Below are 13,858 nucleotides of genomic sequence, written 5' to 3'. Positions count from 1 at the left end.
TGAATCCCCCGTCAGTTCAGCCTACCGCATCGACCGCAGCAGGGCAGCTGTGCCACAAGCCACGCTAATAATTTGTTCTTCATCTTGGTTCTGGATCGAGGGAGATCAGAGGCAGGGAAGCGGTTCATATTCACTCTGTTCATAAAGGCAGAGAAAGATGGACAGAAGCAGAGAGAGTGAATGAGAGAGAGAGAGAGAGAGAGAGAGCGAGAGAGAGAGAGAGAGCAGCTATATCAGCATTAGAGTCCTGCAGTCCTGGACTGGTTTCAGTGGTGAGGAGAACCGTGGGCAGAGGCAGTTGCTGACCTCCTGACCCCAACGGCGGTCAGACCTAGGATTGGATTAAATCAGAGCTGGATCCGGGCCAGAGCCTACCCATAACAAATACCGCCCTGGATAACATATCTTTTAATTACTGGCTAGTGCACCTTTGTCAGATTCCTCCACCCTGGCCCTGATGCCCACCAGGGTCACTGCTTCTCCTGACTTCATAAATCAAATAGAAGATAATGTGATTGTGGCCCAGGTACAACAGCGGGTAATACAAGGCCATGAATGCACCGGCAATGCTGTTTGTCTCCGGGTTTATTGTGTCGGGTGGGGGAGGCGTCTCCCCTCTGTCAGCGTTATTCAGCGATACGAGACTGCCGGCGAATTGCAGGCTCTCTGCTCTCAGTGTGGGATTATCAGTGGGAGTGGTGGGCTGGTTGCAAGCAGACGCACCAGCTTGTCGTGGTCCGCTATTACACTGCTTAATGAATACGAGATGTTAAATAAGCACAAACCGCTACAGGAGTTGCCATAGCCAATCGATTTTGGCTGTTGCCAGGAAATGGGGCAGGTGAAAGACGGGATGCCTGTCTCCGTATGGAGCGACCCCACGGGGGTGTCTCTGGAGAACACCACACCCAGCATGCCGTAGGAGGGGAGCTCTCATCATCCAATTAACTGCCTCGTTGCAGTGCTGTGAGCTGGCTTCTGAAACGCAATAATTGTTGATTGGGCTTTAAGATTAACGCCATAAAACTGCAGGTTTCAGAATGTGTATTTTTTGATTCTACAAGAATACCTTCTTGTTTTTTTACTGACACTTCACAGTAGTTTGGTGGCTGCATGGTGGCGTTTCCTTATGCACAGGAAACCAACCGTTCATTGGCTAGAGATTTCTTGCTCCACACATCCACTGCTGATTACAGGGCCTGCAACTTCAAATCCCGATGACAGCACACGCACCCGCTGTAGAATCGGGTAATAAGGCAATTATGGCGCTACCGGTGAGCACGTTATTGGGAAGGTGGCAGTCAGCGAGAAGCTGCTATTAAAATGGTTAGCAGGCCTGTGCAGTGTCTGCAGACAGAGGGGGATTTCACACTGTTTTATGAAGAAGACTTTTACATTTCATGCCAAATAATGAAATCTAAAACAAATTCGCAAAGGAAAAAAGATGAAAGCTAAGACAGTCGTGGGCCGCATCTTAAACAAAGCACTCCAAAAGCCCCAGGAATGCCCGTTCTGAAGAGGCCTCAGTACGTGGTGCTAAAGGTTCGCTTCCAGATTTAAAGCCACGCGCACTGCGAAGATTATAATTATTGCAGACATTTCTAAAAATCTGTTGTATGTGTAATATCAATTCAGTTTAATTCCAACTGCATTATACAAACCAGGCATAATCATACTGTTAACTGCTTGGGGAATTTACATGGCGATCTAAATCATCCAGATTGAGTGTTCTATGTATCCATATATTAGTGCAACACTCCACCCCACATCCCATATATGACATCCCACACATGACATTTCAACAAGGGAGGAAACACCATCAGAGCCTGAACATGACAGCTGCTACATCCTGTAACGACTGCGCTACACGCTTTTCAGATGATAGCAGAGCAGCGGGCAGGTCTGCATCTGGAGCGGCGGGCAGGTCTGCGTCTGGAGCAGCGGGCAGGTCTGCGTCTGGAGCGGCGGGCAGGTCAGCGTCTGGAGCGGCGGGCAGGTCTGCGTCTGGAGCGGCGGGCAGGTCTGCGTCTGGAGCGACGGGCAGGTCTGCGTCTGGAGCGGCGGGCAGGTCTGCGTCTGGAGCGAGGGGCAGGTCTGCGTCTGGAGCGACGGGCAGGTCTGCGTTTGGAGCGACGGGCAGGTCTGCGTTTGGAGCAGACGGTGCCACAGGACCCGTACTGCCAGCTGCTGCTCGACGAAATGAGCTGTGTTCTTAACGACAGCAGGGATGAGTGACACAGGTGATGTACTGCAAACAGAAGCTGTAGGGAGCACTGAGGTGGAAAATAGAAGAATCTAAGACTTTGAATTGGCTAGTTCTTACAATCCCTAGAATGACTTTCAGCCCTATTGACTGTGCCCGGTGTGTTGGCCCTGAATAACCGCTGCCTGAATACTGATGTGCAGCAGAGCTCCGTGTCTTGACTTTCGCTGCATTGCCTTTGCTCCTCAAGTTCGAGTTTCACACTCATTTCCGCCAAATGACCTTTTCTGCGCAACGCAACATTAGTCTTCTGCTGTGGCGTCTCCCCGGTGTGAACATGCACTAACGTGAGGGCTGACCCCCCCAGGTCCACATCCTGCCGGGCTTCCCCGGCCCTTCCACATCAGGCTGCAACGCATGTTAGGACGCATGGAGCCCGGCATTACTGCAGCCAGGGGATTTGGCTCTGTAATACGACCATACCGAGTTCTGCTGGGGCCTGTGAGTCATAATGTAATAATAGTCATATTACTGTTTGCTACTAGAGTGGCAAGTGACGTGTGAACAACCGGTGCAGGACAAACGAGCAAAGTACGTGCAAAGTACATGCAAGCACGACGTGCAAATGTGCCGTGCAAATGCAACGTGAAAACGTGACGTGCAGATGTGCTGGAGATGGGGGGGGTTGTGAAGTGCTTGAACCGTTTACTTGTTTATTTAGGAGAATCATATTACCACGCAACACGTCATATAACTTTGGGGACCTTTCTTTGTTTGCTCGCAGGTCCGCGCACAGAGACCCGAGCCTCAGCCAGTAAAGAGCGGCGGCGGCTGACGGGTTCGAATGCTTAACCGTGTGTGCATCTTAATTCGATCGCTGACAGCTGCTGTTCATGTCCACCGCTAGAGCAGCTGTCTGTTAAAAGACTGGGATTTGTATTTCCAAGCAAGCCAGCCTTTATAACTTAATTGCTTTCAGTTTAATAGCTTAAAAAATAATTAATTACAGGGGCATATTCTAATGGAGGTTAAGGTGGCTTTTTTGCCAAGGTAATGAGGCAGCGTGTACACAGGCCAAACTGATTTGATGAGATAATAACAGATCTTAAAAAGAGCTATTGCAGGCCTTCTTTGTGGTAACATTTGAACAAGCACAATGGAGAAGCTTTTTCAGCATGTCTGCAAAGGAGAGACGATAATGAGATTCAAAATAGGCAAATCTTCGAGGCAGACCTGAATGTGAGGCTGTGGAAATGATTGTGGCCTTGTACCACCGCAATCAAGATGTCAAAGAGAATGTTTTTTAAAAAGCGGGATAGGGATTGGTGTTTGGTCCTCTGTTATGCTCCACACACTGCACCATTAGGCTGGGGTTTAGCTCTAGTAGTGGTGATCATCACCCAACATGACTTCCATTTACCTCCAGGCTGCACAGAAATAAGCAGATGTTGAGTCAGAAAAATGATTTATGGGAGTGATGTAAAGGATGTACTTTTATAAGGCATTTCTGTGTTCAGGGTATCAGAACCAAGGAGATCGGTGTCGGGGTTCAGAGACAACCAGCACAATGATTCTACAGCATGCCAGACACTTCAGGCTGTCCTCAGCACTTTTACTGCAGGTCACTTCACAACCCAGACAATTACCCAGACTCCTCAAAATACCCAACTTGGGCATGTTAGCATCACTCCCAAGAGGGGTACGCTATGAAGTGGCATACCTGGGCTGGTTAGCTAAGCTTTTTGACTTAAAGGTGTTCTAGATTTGAGTATATTTGTTCAGCTCTACTAAATGCAACCTTAAACTGACCCCAAAGTTGGCTGGTTAATCCATGAATTCAGACCCATGTATTGTAGCCCCATTAAGAGACAGCTTGGAGCAGAGAGAGTGCAAATTTTGCATTGAACACTGATCCAAAGTTAGTCATCGTTTTCTGTGTACCTTTTATTTTATTTATGACTAGAACTGAATTATGAATTACAGTGGGTCAACAAACGGGTCATTTGAGGTTATGAAACAAATATACCATCTGTTCACAAAAGTGCCTAAAGGCAGCGATAGGTGAATTTTCATTTATCTGACAATTCTATGGTACTGGACCCAATTCTGTGCCTTGTCCACGAATGCAGAAATCATATCGCATGTTAGTCAGCGGAGATGTGATCATTTGATTCCTTGTTTAAAGTCTCAAGAATCTGGCAGTGTCATCTGTTACTGCAGTCCAGTGAACATGAGACAGTACAGAGACAGAACGATTTTACCTTGGGGTAGTCCATTTCAAATTTCATTCTGATTATTATCCCAGTGTGTTAGTTGTAGAAACGACAGCTGTAGTATTTAACATCCATTATTTCCGTCAAGCCCCAACGTCCGTGACGAAGGGAGTGCCTTTGACAGATGTCAGGAGAGGTGGCCAGACTGTGACTTTGGCTCAGCTTGGGGGAACTTCACCTTTAAACAGTGGTGGAGATAGTGTTTCAGGGGGGAGGAGGTGTGGGAGGTCTGAGCTCAGCAGTTTGTTTGTTGGGGAGGGGGGTGTGGGGCTCAGAGAGCTTCCTCTGCCTGGTTCAGGTTGCCACACTCTCTACGTCTCCTGCACACAAAACGAGCCACGAGACTGAGCGACAGCACCGGGTCTTAATAGGCAGCGGATTGCTTGCCTGTCCCATCCCACACACACACACACACACGCACACACACACACACACACACACACACACACACACACACACACACACACACACACACACACACACACACACACACAGACACATGCACAGTGTTCTCTTTGCTGGGTGGAGGTGTCCGGTCGCACATTAAACACTCGCCACACAGTGATTTACTGAAGTCAGGAGCTCGGGGAGAAGTTTTCGAGATCATGTAAGGCTGCTGCTGTAATTGCTTTTCCACACGGTTACCATTAAACATGCTCTTCGGCTTTAGGTTGGTGGAACCTGCTGATGGCTGACGGCCACGTTTTGACTGCAGCTTTGGACATGTCTTATACATCACCATGTTTTGTGAGAAAAAAGCATATAATGTAGCCTTTTTAATCAGGACCCAGCTCACAATTCACCGCTGCTGTTCACTCTACAGCTCAGGCTGACGGTAATGAAGTCTTTTGATTTAACAGGGTCTTCAGACCACGCTGGAACACACACATGAGACAGGCACGCCTTGATCTTGATGTAAGTCGGGGTTTGATCAAACATCAGGACTCCGGTCCCATCCTGAGGCCCTGCGGTGTGCTCTTCTGAAGTCTGTCAGTGCAGAGGTCATCTCCACTCATATGTGGGGATTAGGAGAGGAGAGGAAGACATATTCAGACACAGAAATAGAGAATACAGAGACTGAGAGACGGGTGGAGGGAAAACCTGTCCAGACTGATTCTGAGAGTCCGTTTACAGCCTCTGTTCACATCATCTCCCCATGCTTCATCTTAACCCTTGCAGGCAACAGTTTTTGGTCTCGCAGAGGTTCTATAAAGAATAACCAAAGAACAGAACCTTCAGAAGTGTGAAAAAGTGGGTCGTTTGTACATTGGCATGTTTTGTCACACAGCAAGGGACCATCCATGAGTAAGATGCATCTCATGTGTAAACACTAGCAATCAGAAACCTGATTAAAAATCCAGGACTGTATATTGGCAGTATACAGTGACTTGGCCCAGAACACATGGTGTATTCCACTAGAGAGGAATATCCAGTCAGACCCCAGCCAAACAAACCTGGAGGCCTCGGCACTGCGGCCAAATGAGTTTAAAAATGACTCCAGTCCTCTGCAAATGAAAAATAGAAACAGTTGATGGTGTTAGGCCTGATAGAGGCAATGTGTGGTTGTCCAAAGGTGGACACACTTTCCCCTCTACACACACACACACACACACACACACACACACACAGCATGCTCCTGCAATCCTTCTTGCTTATACACCCACATAATCAGGTATGCTCTATTGATCACACACACACACACACACACACACACACACACACACACACACACACACACACACACACACACACACACACACACACAGTGGAGCACTGTCCCACCACGTTCCTCTCCAGTTCTGAAGCTGACATTCCTGACAGGCAGAGGGCTTTGAAGTGGGCAGAGGGGGCAGGCTCCCCTTACGGGGCCGAGCCCTGAGAAAGAGGATCCGTCTGGCTGTGGAGAGCAGCGCTAGCTCAGGGGTTAAAATCACGAGCACCACACACTGCCTGCTCTGTCCCCTCCAACAGGCCCGGAACAAGACGCTCTATATTTTGGGGTTAAGAAATCCAGCACACCCAGTGCTTTGAAGTTGAGTGGCAGCTACGGATTGGGCTAGAGATGAGACCCCCCCCCCTTCTCTTACTCTCCATATATAAACATACTAGGGGTCAGAGGGTGTGCGTGTATGTGCCCGTGTGTTATAAAAAGATGAGTAACGCGTGTGAGCGTGTGTGTAGGTGTCATAAAAAAAGAGTAATCTCTTCTCTAACCTTTTTCAGGCCTGACCTCAGTCAGAGCTTCCAGGCCACCCCACACCCTTTCCCACCATAAGCCTTTCAGCTATCGTCTTACCCATTAGGCTAGATTAGTCCTTCAATCATGTCTCACTGCCACAAATCGTTTCAGGCTACACACAGGACTACACGGATGTTTCAAAATGTTTCACAAGAAGCTTGCTGCCGATACAACAGACCAAACCTGGAGGCGGGGGAGGGATAAAACATCTAACACTATACAAACTTTGTTCACAATGTTCTTTACAACAGCACAACCACCTGAATTCAGAGTCAAAGAAAACAGTTCATGTGGAGACGAGATTCGCCCGTGTCCCACGGCTGGCTAATGGCAATCTCCGGCTGACGCCGAGTTATTATTCTGAAATTATGAAACCATTAGCAGTGCGCAGCCTGCATGGCCGTGCTGCATGTTCACATTTAAATGGCTTTTATTTTAACTCTACGCCTGAATAAGACAGAGGGCGAGTTTTGCATTCCGCTAATAACTCCATGAAAAGAGATCGAAAATGGTGAGCAACAACAGAGAAAAGTGTGCTGTATCGCCCCTGAAACGCATTTAGGAATAAATTACAAATTTCATGCTTCCTCCCAGTTCTTTATCAAAAGACACACTGGGGCTATCAGAATGCTGTGGCAACGCCATACATATTCATGAAGGCGTTCACCTGAATTTATCAAATGTATATGTTTTTTTAAGGGTTTGTTATTTTTTTAATTATGCTCTCCAGTTAACTTTTCTAACCAGTAGTCACAAAGAGGAGGTTCTGTCACAGGCATTGTGTCGGTGGCACATAAGCTGCCTTGGACTCTGGATCAGAACACGCTCTGACCGATAAAATGTGCATATCCCTGCCATGACTTGGCTCCAGATCCCTGAATATCAAGTAATTCCATGGTGTTAGAATTGCATGTTGGAGACAATAAATTCACCCCTCGCTTCTCCTTGGCCGATAAGCACATCCATACCGCTCGTCATCTCAGGGAGTAAAAATGGAAAAACGCTTTTCTGTATTAGCTGCACCCACACGTTCTTAAATATGGAGAGATGAATGTTCTCATGTCATCGTACAAGTCACAGATGATTCCGGAGCACATTTGTGAAATTAATCACAAGGCCAACATGCCAAGGCAGCTCGCCTGCGGCCCGCGAGAGTTCGCGCAAAGGTTCTGCGCTGGCAGCTGCTGGAGATCGGTCTCCTGCGGCCCATGGCCCGCCAAGACAAACATCCCGGGGCTGGGCTGGACCTTCTCCCCGTCTCCTCGTGAAGAAAACGCATGTGGATGAGTCTATGTGGATGTCTCTGATGTGTGGATGAGTCTGATGTGTGGATTAGTCTGATGTGCGGATGAGTCTGATGTGCGGATGAGTTTTATGGCTCCCTGACGGTCAACACAACAGTCGACCAAACACCGGGGGATGGGTAGTCCTTAACCAACGTTGGCCCCATTCTGTCCTGACGGTGCATGGCCCTTTGGGCTTGCGTGGCGTCCAACGCTCCCTCCGGTCTGTGGGAAAACCCGTGCAGATGTCGCGACTTCCATCTGAGTTTTATTAAGAGCATTACGTTAGCAGCACTGTTCTAACCTCACACTCCGGCGTGATCTCGCACTGATCTTACGCCAGCAGTTTCCCACTAGGGAAAGTGATCTGAGGTCAGCACTCCTAATATTAGATGCCTGGCAATTGTGGGCCGCGGGCTAAACTGTTTTCTTGGTTCATGATGTGAGGGATGGGCTAGCTGAAGGCCGGGTCACAGGGGCCAGGTCCCTTCTTCGGCTTGGCCAGCTGCACGCTACGTTGACAAATGAGCTTCTCGAGCACCGTCCCGCCCTAAGCACATTAGCAGACGTGGGCCTGGTTTTCGCGTTAGGCTCGCCTGTGTCATCCGCCTCCTTCCAGCCGGTCGGCTGCCGCGACGGAACCGCGGGCCTTCCAGCGCACGCCGATTTGCATGCGGCGCTCGGACTCCGGCACGTGACGTGTCATGTAGCCGTGTCGCCATTTGTTTGGCAGCGACTCGGCCTGTAAACAACAGAGCGGCAGGCTGGTGCCCCGGGGTTGTGTAAGCAGGACACGGGCTGGAGGACGGTGGCGGGGGGGAGGGGGGGCGGCGGGCTGTGCGCGTCCCGGACCGAAGTGCTGGCGGCTGGGGTTAGCACACTAGACTGAGCTCCCTTCCAGTGAGACACAGTGACGTTAAGCAAGCACAGTACAAATGGCTTGGCTGGGACGTCCAGGTGGAGGCCAGCTGACCTACAAATCAATTCATCTGTGGCGCGTTATCACTGGTGGCCATCGGGGGCGTGAAGCTCTCAGCTCTCAGCTGGCCCCAAGGTGGCTCAGGCCTCCTGTTGTGTCCAAGAGAGCAGAGGGATCAGGGCAATAAGTTAGAACAGGCCAGTGACCTGGGCCCAGGCTGTGACTCTGTTATACATATGGAGTGGCTACTGGCGAAAGCTCTGCAAACTGGGAAAGGAAATAAAGTCTTAACGTAGTTTTATATAGATGATACACTATATCGTCCACCAGTTGGTCCTGATGTATAGTACCAGAAGACTTGGAAAAGAGGTGGTGTAGTGAACATGGAGATGGGGGTCGTGACCCCGCCGGTTGAGTGACTGATTGGGCTTCTGCGGGACACAAACAGCAAGCGGCTTCGGTTGGTCTAGCGTGGACATCTGTGCAGAAGCAGCCATGATTGCATTGCACGTGTGCCACAGCGGCGCGAACCGGCACGGCGTTCACGCCTTCCACGGGGCGCCAGGAATTCTGCGGTCGAGTGAGACGGTGATGCGGCCCAAGCACACGTCCCCCCCCCCCCCCCCCCCCCACCGCCGCTCCTCCACGCACACGCACATCGGGGCTGTCTAGGTTTCTGAAGAAAAAAATGGCTCTCATTTCCTTGGACAGTGGCGGCGTGTCCGCTCCCCCAGATCCTCGCTGCACTTCCATTTCATGGTGCCTGGCCCCGGCGTATGATTATTCTGTTCTCGCAGGTGTGGGGGGGAGTTAATGTCTCAGGAAACTGATGTCCCTGTCAGGGCGCCTGCCCATCCCTCTCACCCCCCCCCCACCTCCCCACCCCTCCCCCACACAGTCTACTCCTGCATTAGCATCTGAATCCAGAGGCCCCACGTGCACAGACCCTCGTGCATGCGAGCTCTCCTCAGTCCCTCCGTCATTGCCAGGCGAGCACAGGAAGTGCCGCTCTCAGCACCAGCTCCTGGCACCATGACCCTGATTTGCACGAGCCGCTCAGGACGCTGGTGGTCCGAGCTTCTAGATACCCCCACATAGCGTTGAAGCAGAGGACAGCCAGACACTAGCAGATCTGCTGTGGAGGAGAAGAGAGGAGGCGCTGGACAACAGGAGTGTCTGTGTCTGTGTCTCCTCCTGTGTCTCTTTGCCCAGGAGAGCGTTTGTCTTTATGCTCATCTCTGCGTTCGTCTCCCGTTCGTCTCCCGCTCTCCTCAGTGCTTGTCTCAGTGTTCTCCTCTTCTCATCTCCACACTCAGCTGTCATCCTGGATAGCATGGGGCCACTCCTACTATACTTAAAAATATTGCCTAATAAAGGTCTAATGTATGTCTCGCAGTCTCCTTCTCTGTAAACCATGACAGGTTTTAGGAGGCACATGGTAGAAGAAATAAATGTGAGGTTTTTTTTTTTCTTCACTTTCTAAATATGTTATTTTGGGCACATTTAAACTGCGGAGCCTCAGACCTGAACAGCACAAATGTATGCGTGTGGGGGCTTTGCGTACACGCATACACCAAAACAGAAACAGGTACGATGCATCTTAAGATGCTTCAACTAGCCGAGTCCTAAACTACACACTCATCCCCACGTCACCCTCCTTCATGTCTGAGTGTTGCCGTCCCGGCCGACTTCCTCCCACACAGGAGCTGCTTCCCCTCCACACACACTTCTTTGCCTGCGTAGTGATTAAGTGGATCCTGTCTTCCCGGGCCTTTGGAGAGAGCTGCTGTCTGAGGCGTGCCACGGATGGCGTTGACCGTGGATTCCCCTGCTCGACTTCTACTCGCTGGCCCGGCTGGAGCGCGCGAAGATTTCCCGGGCAACAGAACTTCTCAGCTGGCGGATACCCAGCTCCGGCCGGCCCGAGAGACAGCGAGAAAGTCGGCGCCGGCCAAGATGGACGAGAGGCACCTAATGAAGTCGGGAGCCGGAGAAAGCGCCGCTCGTGAGAGCCAGAGTTCTTCGGCGAGGTCCGCTCGGAGCGGCCCGGCGCACCGGCAGCGGCCGGCCTGTGGGAGACGGGGACGGCACTGATAAGGCCAGCGTTATTTCGGGAGAGCTCCCGCACACGCTCCTGTCATTACTCCGGCCGCTCTGGCCGGGAGCCGTCGCGGCTGCAGGAGCCCCGGGGAAGAGCGCGGTTCACGCCGCGTCAACACGCGGTGCAGCAGGAGAACCGCCGAGCGCCAGACGGCCCCGTGAAGTTCATTAGGACCTGCAGCAGAGCAGCCAGCAGATGTAGGTCATGTTGCTGTACCATCACCGCCCGGTCCTCCCAAACACGTGGTAATTTGAATGACATATTGGTATCATGTGATGCAAGTTCTCCTGGCTGTTTCAGGAAAAGAGAACAACATAACGAATGATCTCATAAAATGTCGGAGGCCTGGTGGTGTTAAATTGTCCTCCCTCATAATCAATAAAACTCACCTTGGCAGGAACATGAATCATTACTACTGGCCATATCATCGTTCATGATATTTTTGCTCACAGAGTTGTATAAGGAATAAAAATAAGTTATACATTTTAATATATGATCAGTAAGTGTGGTGGTTGAGCGTGATGCTGGCTGTAATAAATACTGCTTCGTGAGGATCTGGACAACGCCTCTCCACACGAGGACTTCATGCCGCATGCCACTCCGTCTTGTTTTGGCTAAACAATCGCAGGGCGGAGAGAAACATGATTAAATAGGGCAGTGCTGTGTGGCGTGCAGTCCGCAGCCACTGATGTAGGAGACGCTCGTCCTGCCACTGCGTATGGTGATGTGTGTGCTGGGTATGCACGTGCATGTATTTTCTATAAAGCACACACACGTGCACTTGAATTAATGTAGCATCTGCATCACACATGTAGGGCCTGTGTGTGTGTGTTGAAGTTCATATGAGAAATGTTCCCATGCGCGCGTGTGTGTGTGTGTGTGTGTGTGTGTGTGTGTGTGTGTGTGTGTGTGTAAAGTGCATGTGCAGTCAGCTTTCTGAACATTCCACTCATATGGCCAATTTCAGTGCTGGAGCTTTGGGTCGGCTATGCGGGCCCAGGGACGGAACCTCTGCGCACGTGTCTGCGTGTCCAAACCCCGCCCCCTCTCTTGTTTCTCTTTTGTTCGGCGTGTGCCATTCTTACTGATTTAGGGAATCAGTGATGCTTGTCTGAGAATTAATTACCTGGATCAGTGCTGGCTGACTCTTTAGACAGCAGCTGCGTGTTCGGGGGAAAGAGAAGAGGAGGAGGGGGAGACGTGGGGAGACCTCCCGCCTCAGACAACCCACCCAGCAATAGCGGCTAATCACCCACAATCCGTTTCAAAGTCAACTTGATTGGACTTCTATCTGTAGAATAATGGGGAATTAAGCAGCAGCCAGACAGTAGCCAGTGATATTTGCATACTCGCGCATGCCAGATTAGCTCGCCCGCCCCTCGGAGAGTGGCAGAGGTGAATGCTAGCACCGGCATCTGTGCTAATGGCGGTCACCTCTCACAGCTTATTAGCTAAGTAATGGTGTAGAGCAAACTCTTAAGCTTCCGGGTGTAGCCTTGCGATTTAATCCACCGCTCACTATTACTGTAAGTGGTAGAATATGATGGACCATGGACGCTCTGCTCTGGGAGCGGTGAGAGGAGGCTCGGCCTCGGCCGGGTCCGGGAGCGTGGCAGAGCGGCGAACTCACCACGGCTCGTGTCCTGCTCGGGTGCGTACGGCTCGATCATGTGGGCCAGCGTTCCATAGAGGCGCCAACGGTCACTGGAGTTCAGCTTTTGTCTTGCCGAGCGTCGCCTTTGGAGATGAGCTGAAACAGCTGCGGGGAAAGTGACACGTCAGCCTTCGGTGCAGCAGTACCGAGCCCGCCTGGACCCTCTGTGTCTCTGATACACACACACACACACACACACACACACAGAGATATGGGCGCACTGGGACAGCTTGGCACTATGCAGCTATGGACTGCTGCATCTATATACCCCTGACGCAGACACACACAGGCACCAGCATACTGACATCCAATTCTTTCACGCACACACATATACACACATATACACACATATACACACACCTCTCTCTCTGTGCATTCACACCCATGCATTCATCATCCACACCGTGCCATGTCTTTTACCTTGCTCTCGGCCAAAGCGCCCACGTTTTTTCAAGTCATTTCACTGTCCTCTCCTCTTTTCCGCTGAACCTCAACAGCCCCGCCCCCAGTCTGGGGCAGTCGGCCAATCGTAGACCCCTCCAGCAGCCTGGGCGATGAAGCAACACACCACACAAGACCACGAATAGCTTTCACACTCTGCTACGCTTCCCCCGTCCCTGATAAATGACGATGATGTGCACATTTGTTATTTGATACCCATCGATGATTGGCCTCAAAAGATGCACAGAGCAAATTAGTTTTTGGTACAAAATAAATCACCCAAGTATCATATCACATTATTCAAACTATCAAATGATGAAATATGGCTATATACGGTATTGTATTATGATGAACATCTTATTTTTTATTTTATGTGTATGTGTACATTCCCTTTGGCTATTTATGCTCCCCCCATTCATTTATGACTTTTAGATGTATTTGAGAACGTAAATAACTCAAGTAATAACCTTTAGACTCATAAATCCTATAGCCCAAACAACTTCTTTATTTCAATTAAAGGGTTTCTTTTTTTTCTCTACAGTAATTTTATCAAATTTCTTTGCTGTTCTGGTACGCATGCGTTTGGTGCTGCCCAGAGCAGTTACCTGCTAAGTTCGTAACACTTTTTTGACTAATTTCTCTCAGTGATGTAACTGTGCTTTTGGTTGGCGTCGTTTTATTGGGCCCAACCTGGAGTTGTGTTTGCTTTCCAGATCCCTGGGTCCTTTTATAATTCAGGATGACA

At 50.2% G+C, this 13,858-nt stretch overlaps 1 protein-coding gene across 4 annotated transcripts; it reads right to left on the bottom strand.

The window, feature by feature from the left end:
• Positions 1 to 1,658: 1,658 nt before the first annotated feature.
• Positions 1,659 to 13,227, bottom strand: LOC143480890 (uncharacterized). Of its 4 annotated transcripts, XR_013121907.1 has the most exons (4): positions 13,093 to 13,227; positions 12,649 to 12,844; positions 12,145 to 12,309; positions 1,659 to 2,211 (listed from the first exon to the last, which is right to left on the bottom strand). XR_013121907.1 is itself a non-coding variant. In XM_076978757.1 (3 exons), exons 2-3 carry the CDS (start codon positions 12,686 to 12,688, stop codon positions 1,820 to 1,822), a joined length of 432 nt encoding a protein of 143 aa, XP_076834872.1. In that variant the 5' UTR covers positions 12,689 to 12,844; positions 13,093 to 13,227; the 3' UTR covers positions 1,659 to 1,819. The 4 variants fall into 4 exon arrangements, 2 of the variants coding, with proteins under 2 accessions (XP_076834872.1, XP_076834873.1); XM_076978757.1 differs by lacking the exon at positions 12,145 to 12,309; XM_076978758.1 differs by lacking the exon at positions 12,145 to 12,309 and having other exon boundaries at positions 12,649 to 12,777.
• Between the last annotated feature and the right edge of the window lie 631 nt (positions 13,228 to 13,858).

The sequence above is a fragment of the Brachyhypopomus gauderio genome, chromosome 17, assembly GCF_052324685.1.
Source record: "Brachyhypopomus gauderio isolate BG-103 chromosome 17, BGAUD_0.2, whole genome shotgun sequence".
Classification (NCBI taxonomy): domain Eukaryota; kingdom Metazoa; phylum Chordata; class Actinopteri; order Gymnotiformes; family Hypopomidae; genus Brachyhypopomus; species Brachyhypopomus gauderio.
This window is presented reverse-complemented; position numbering and strand designations above follow the sequence as displayed.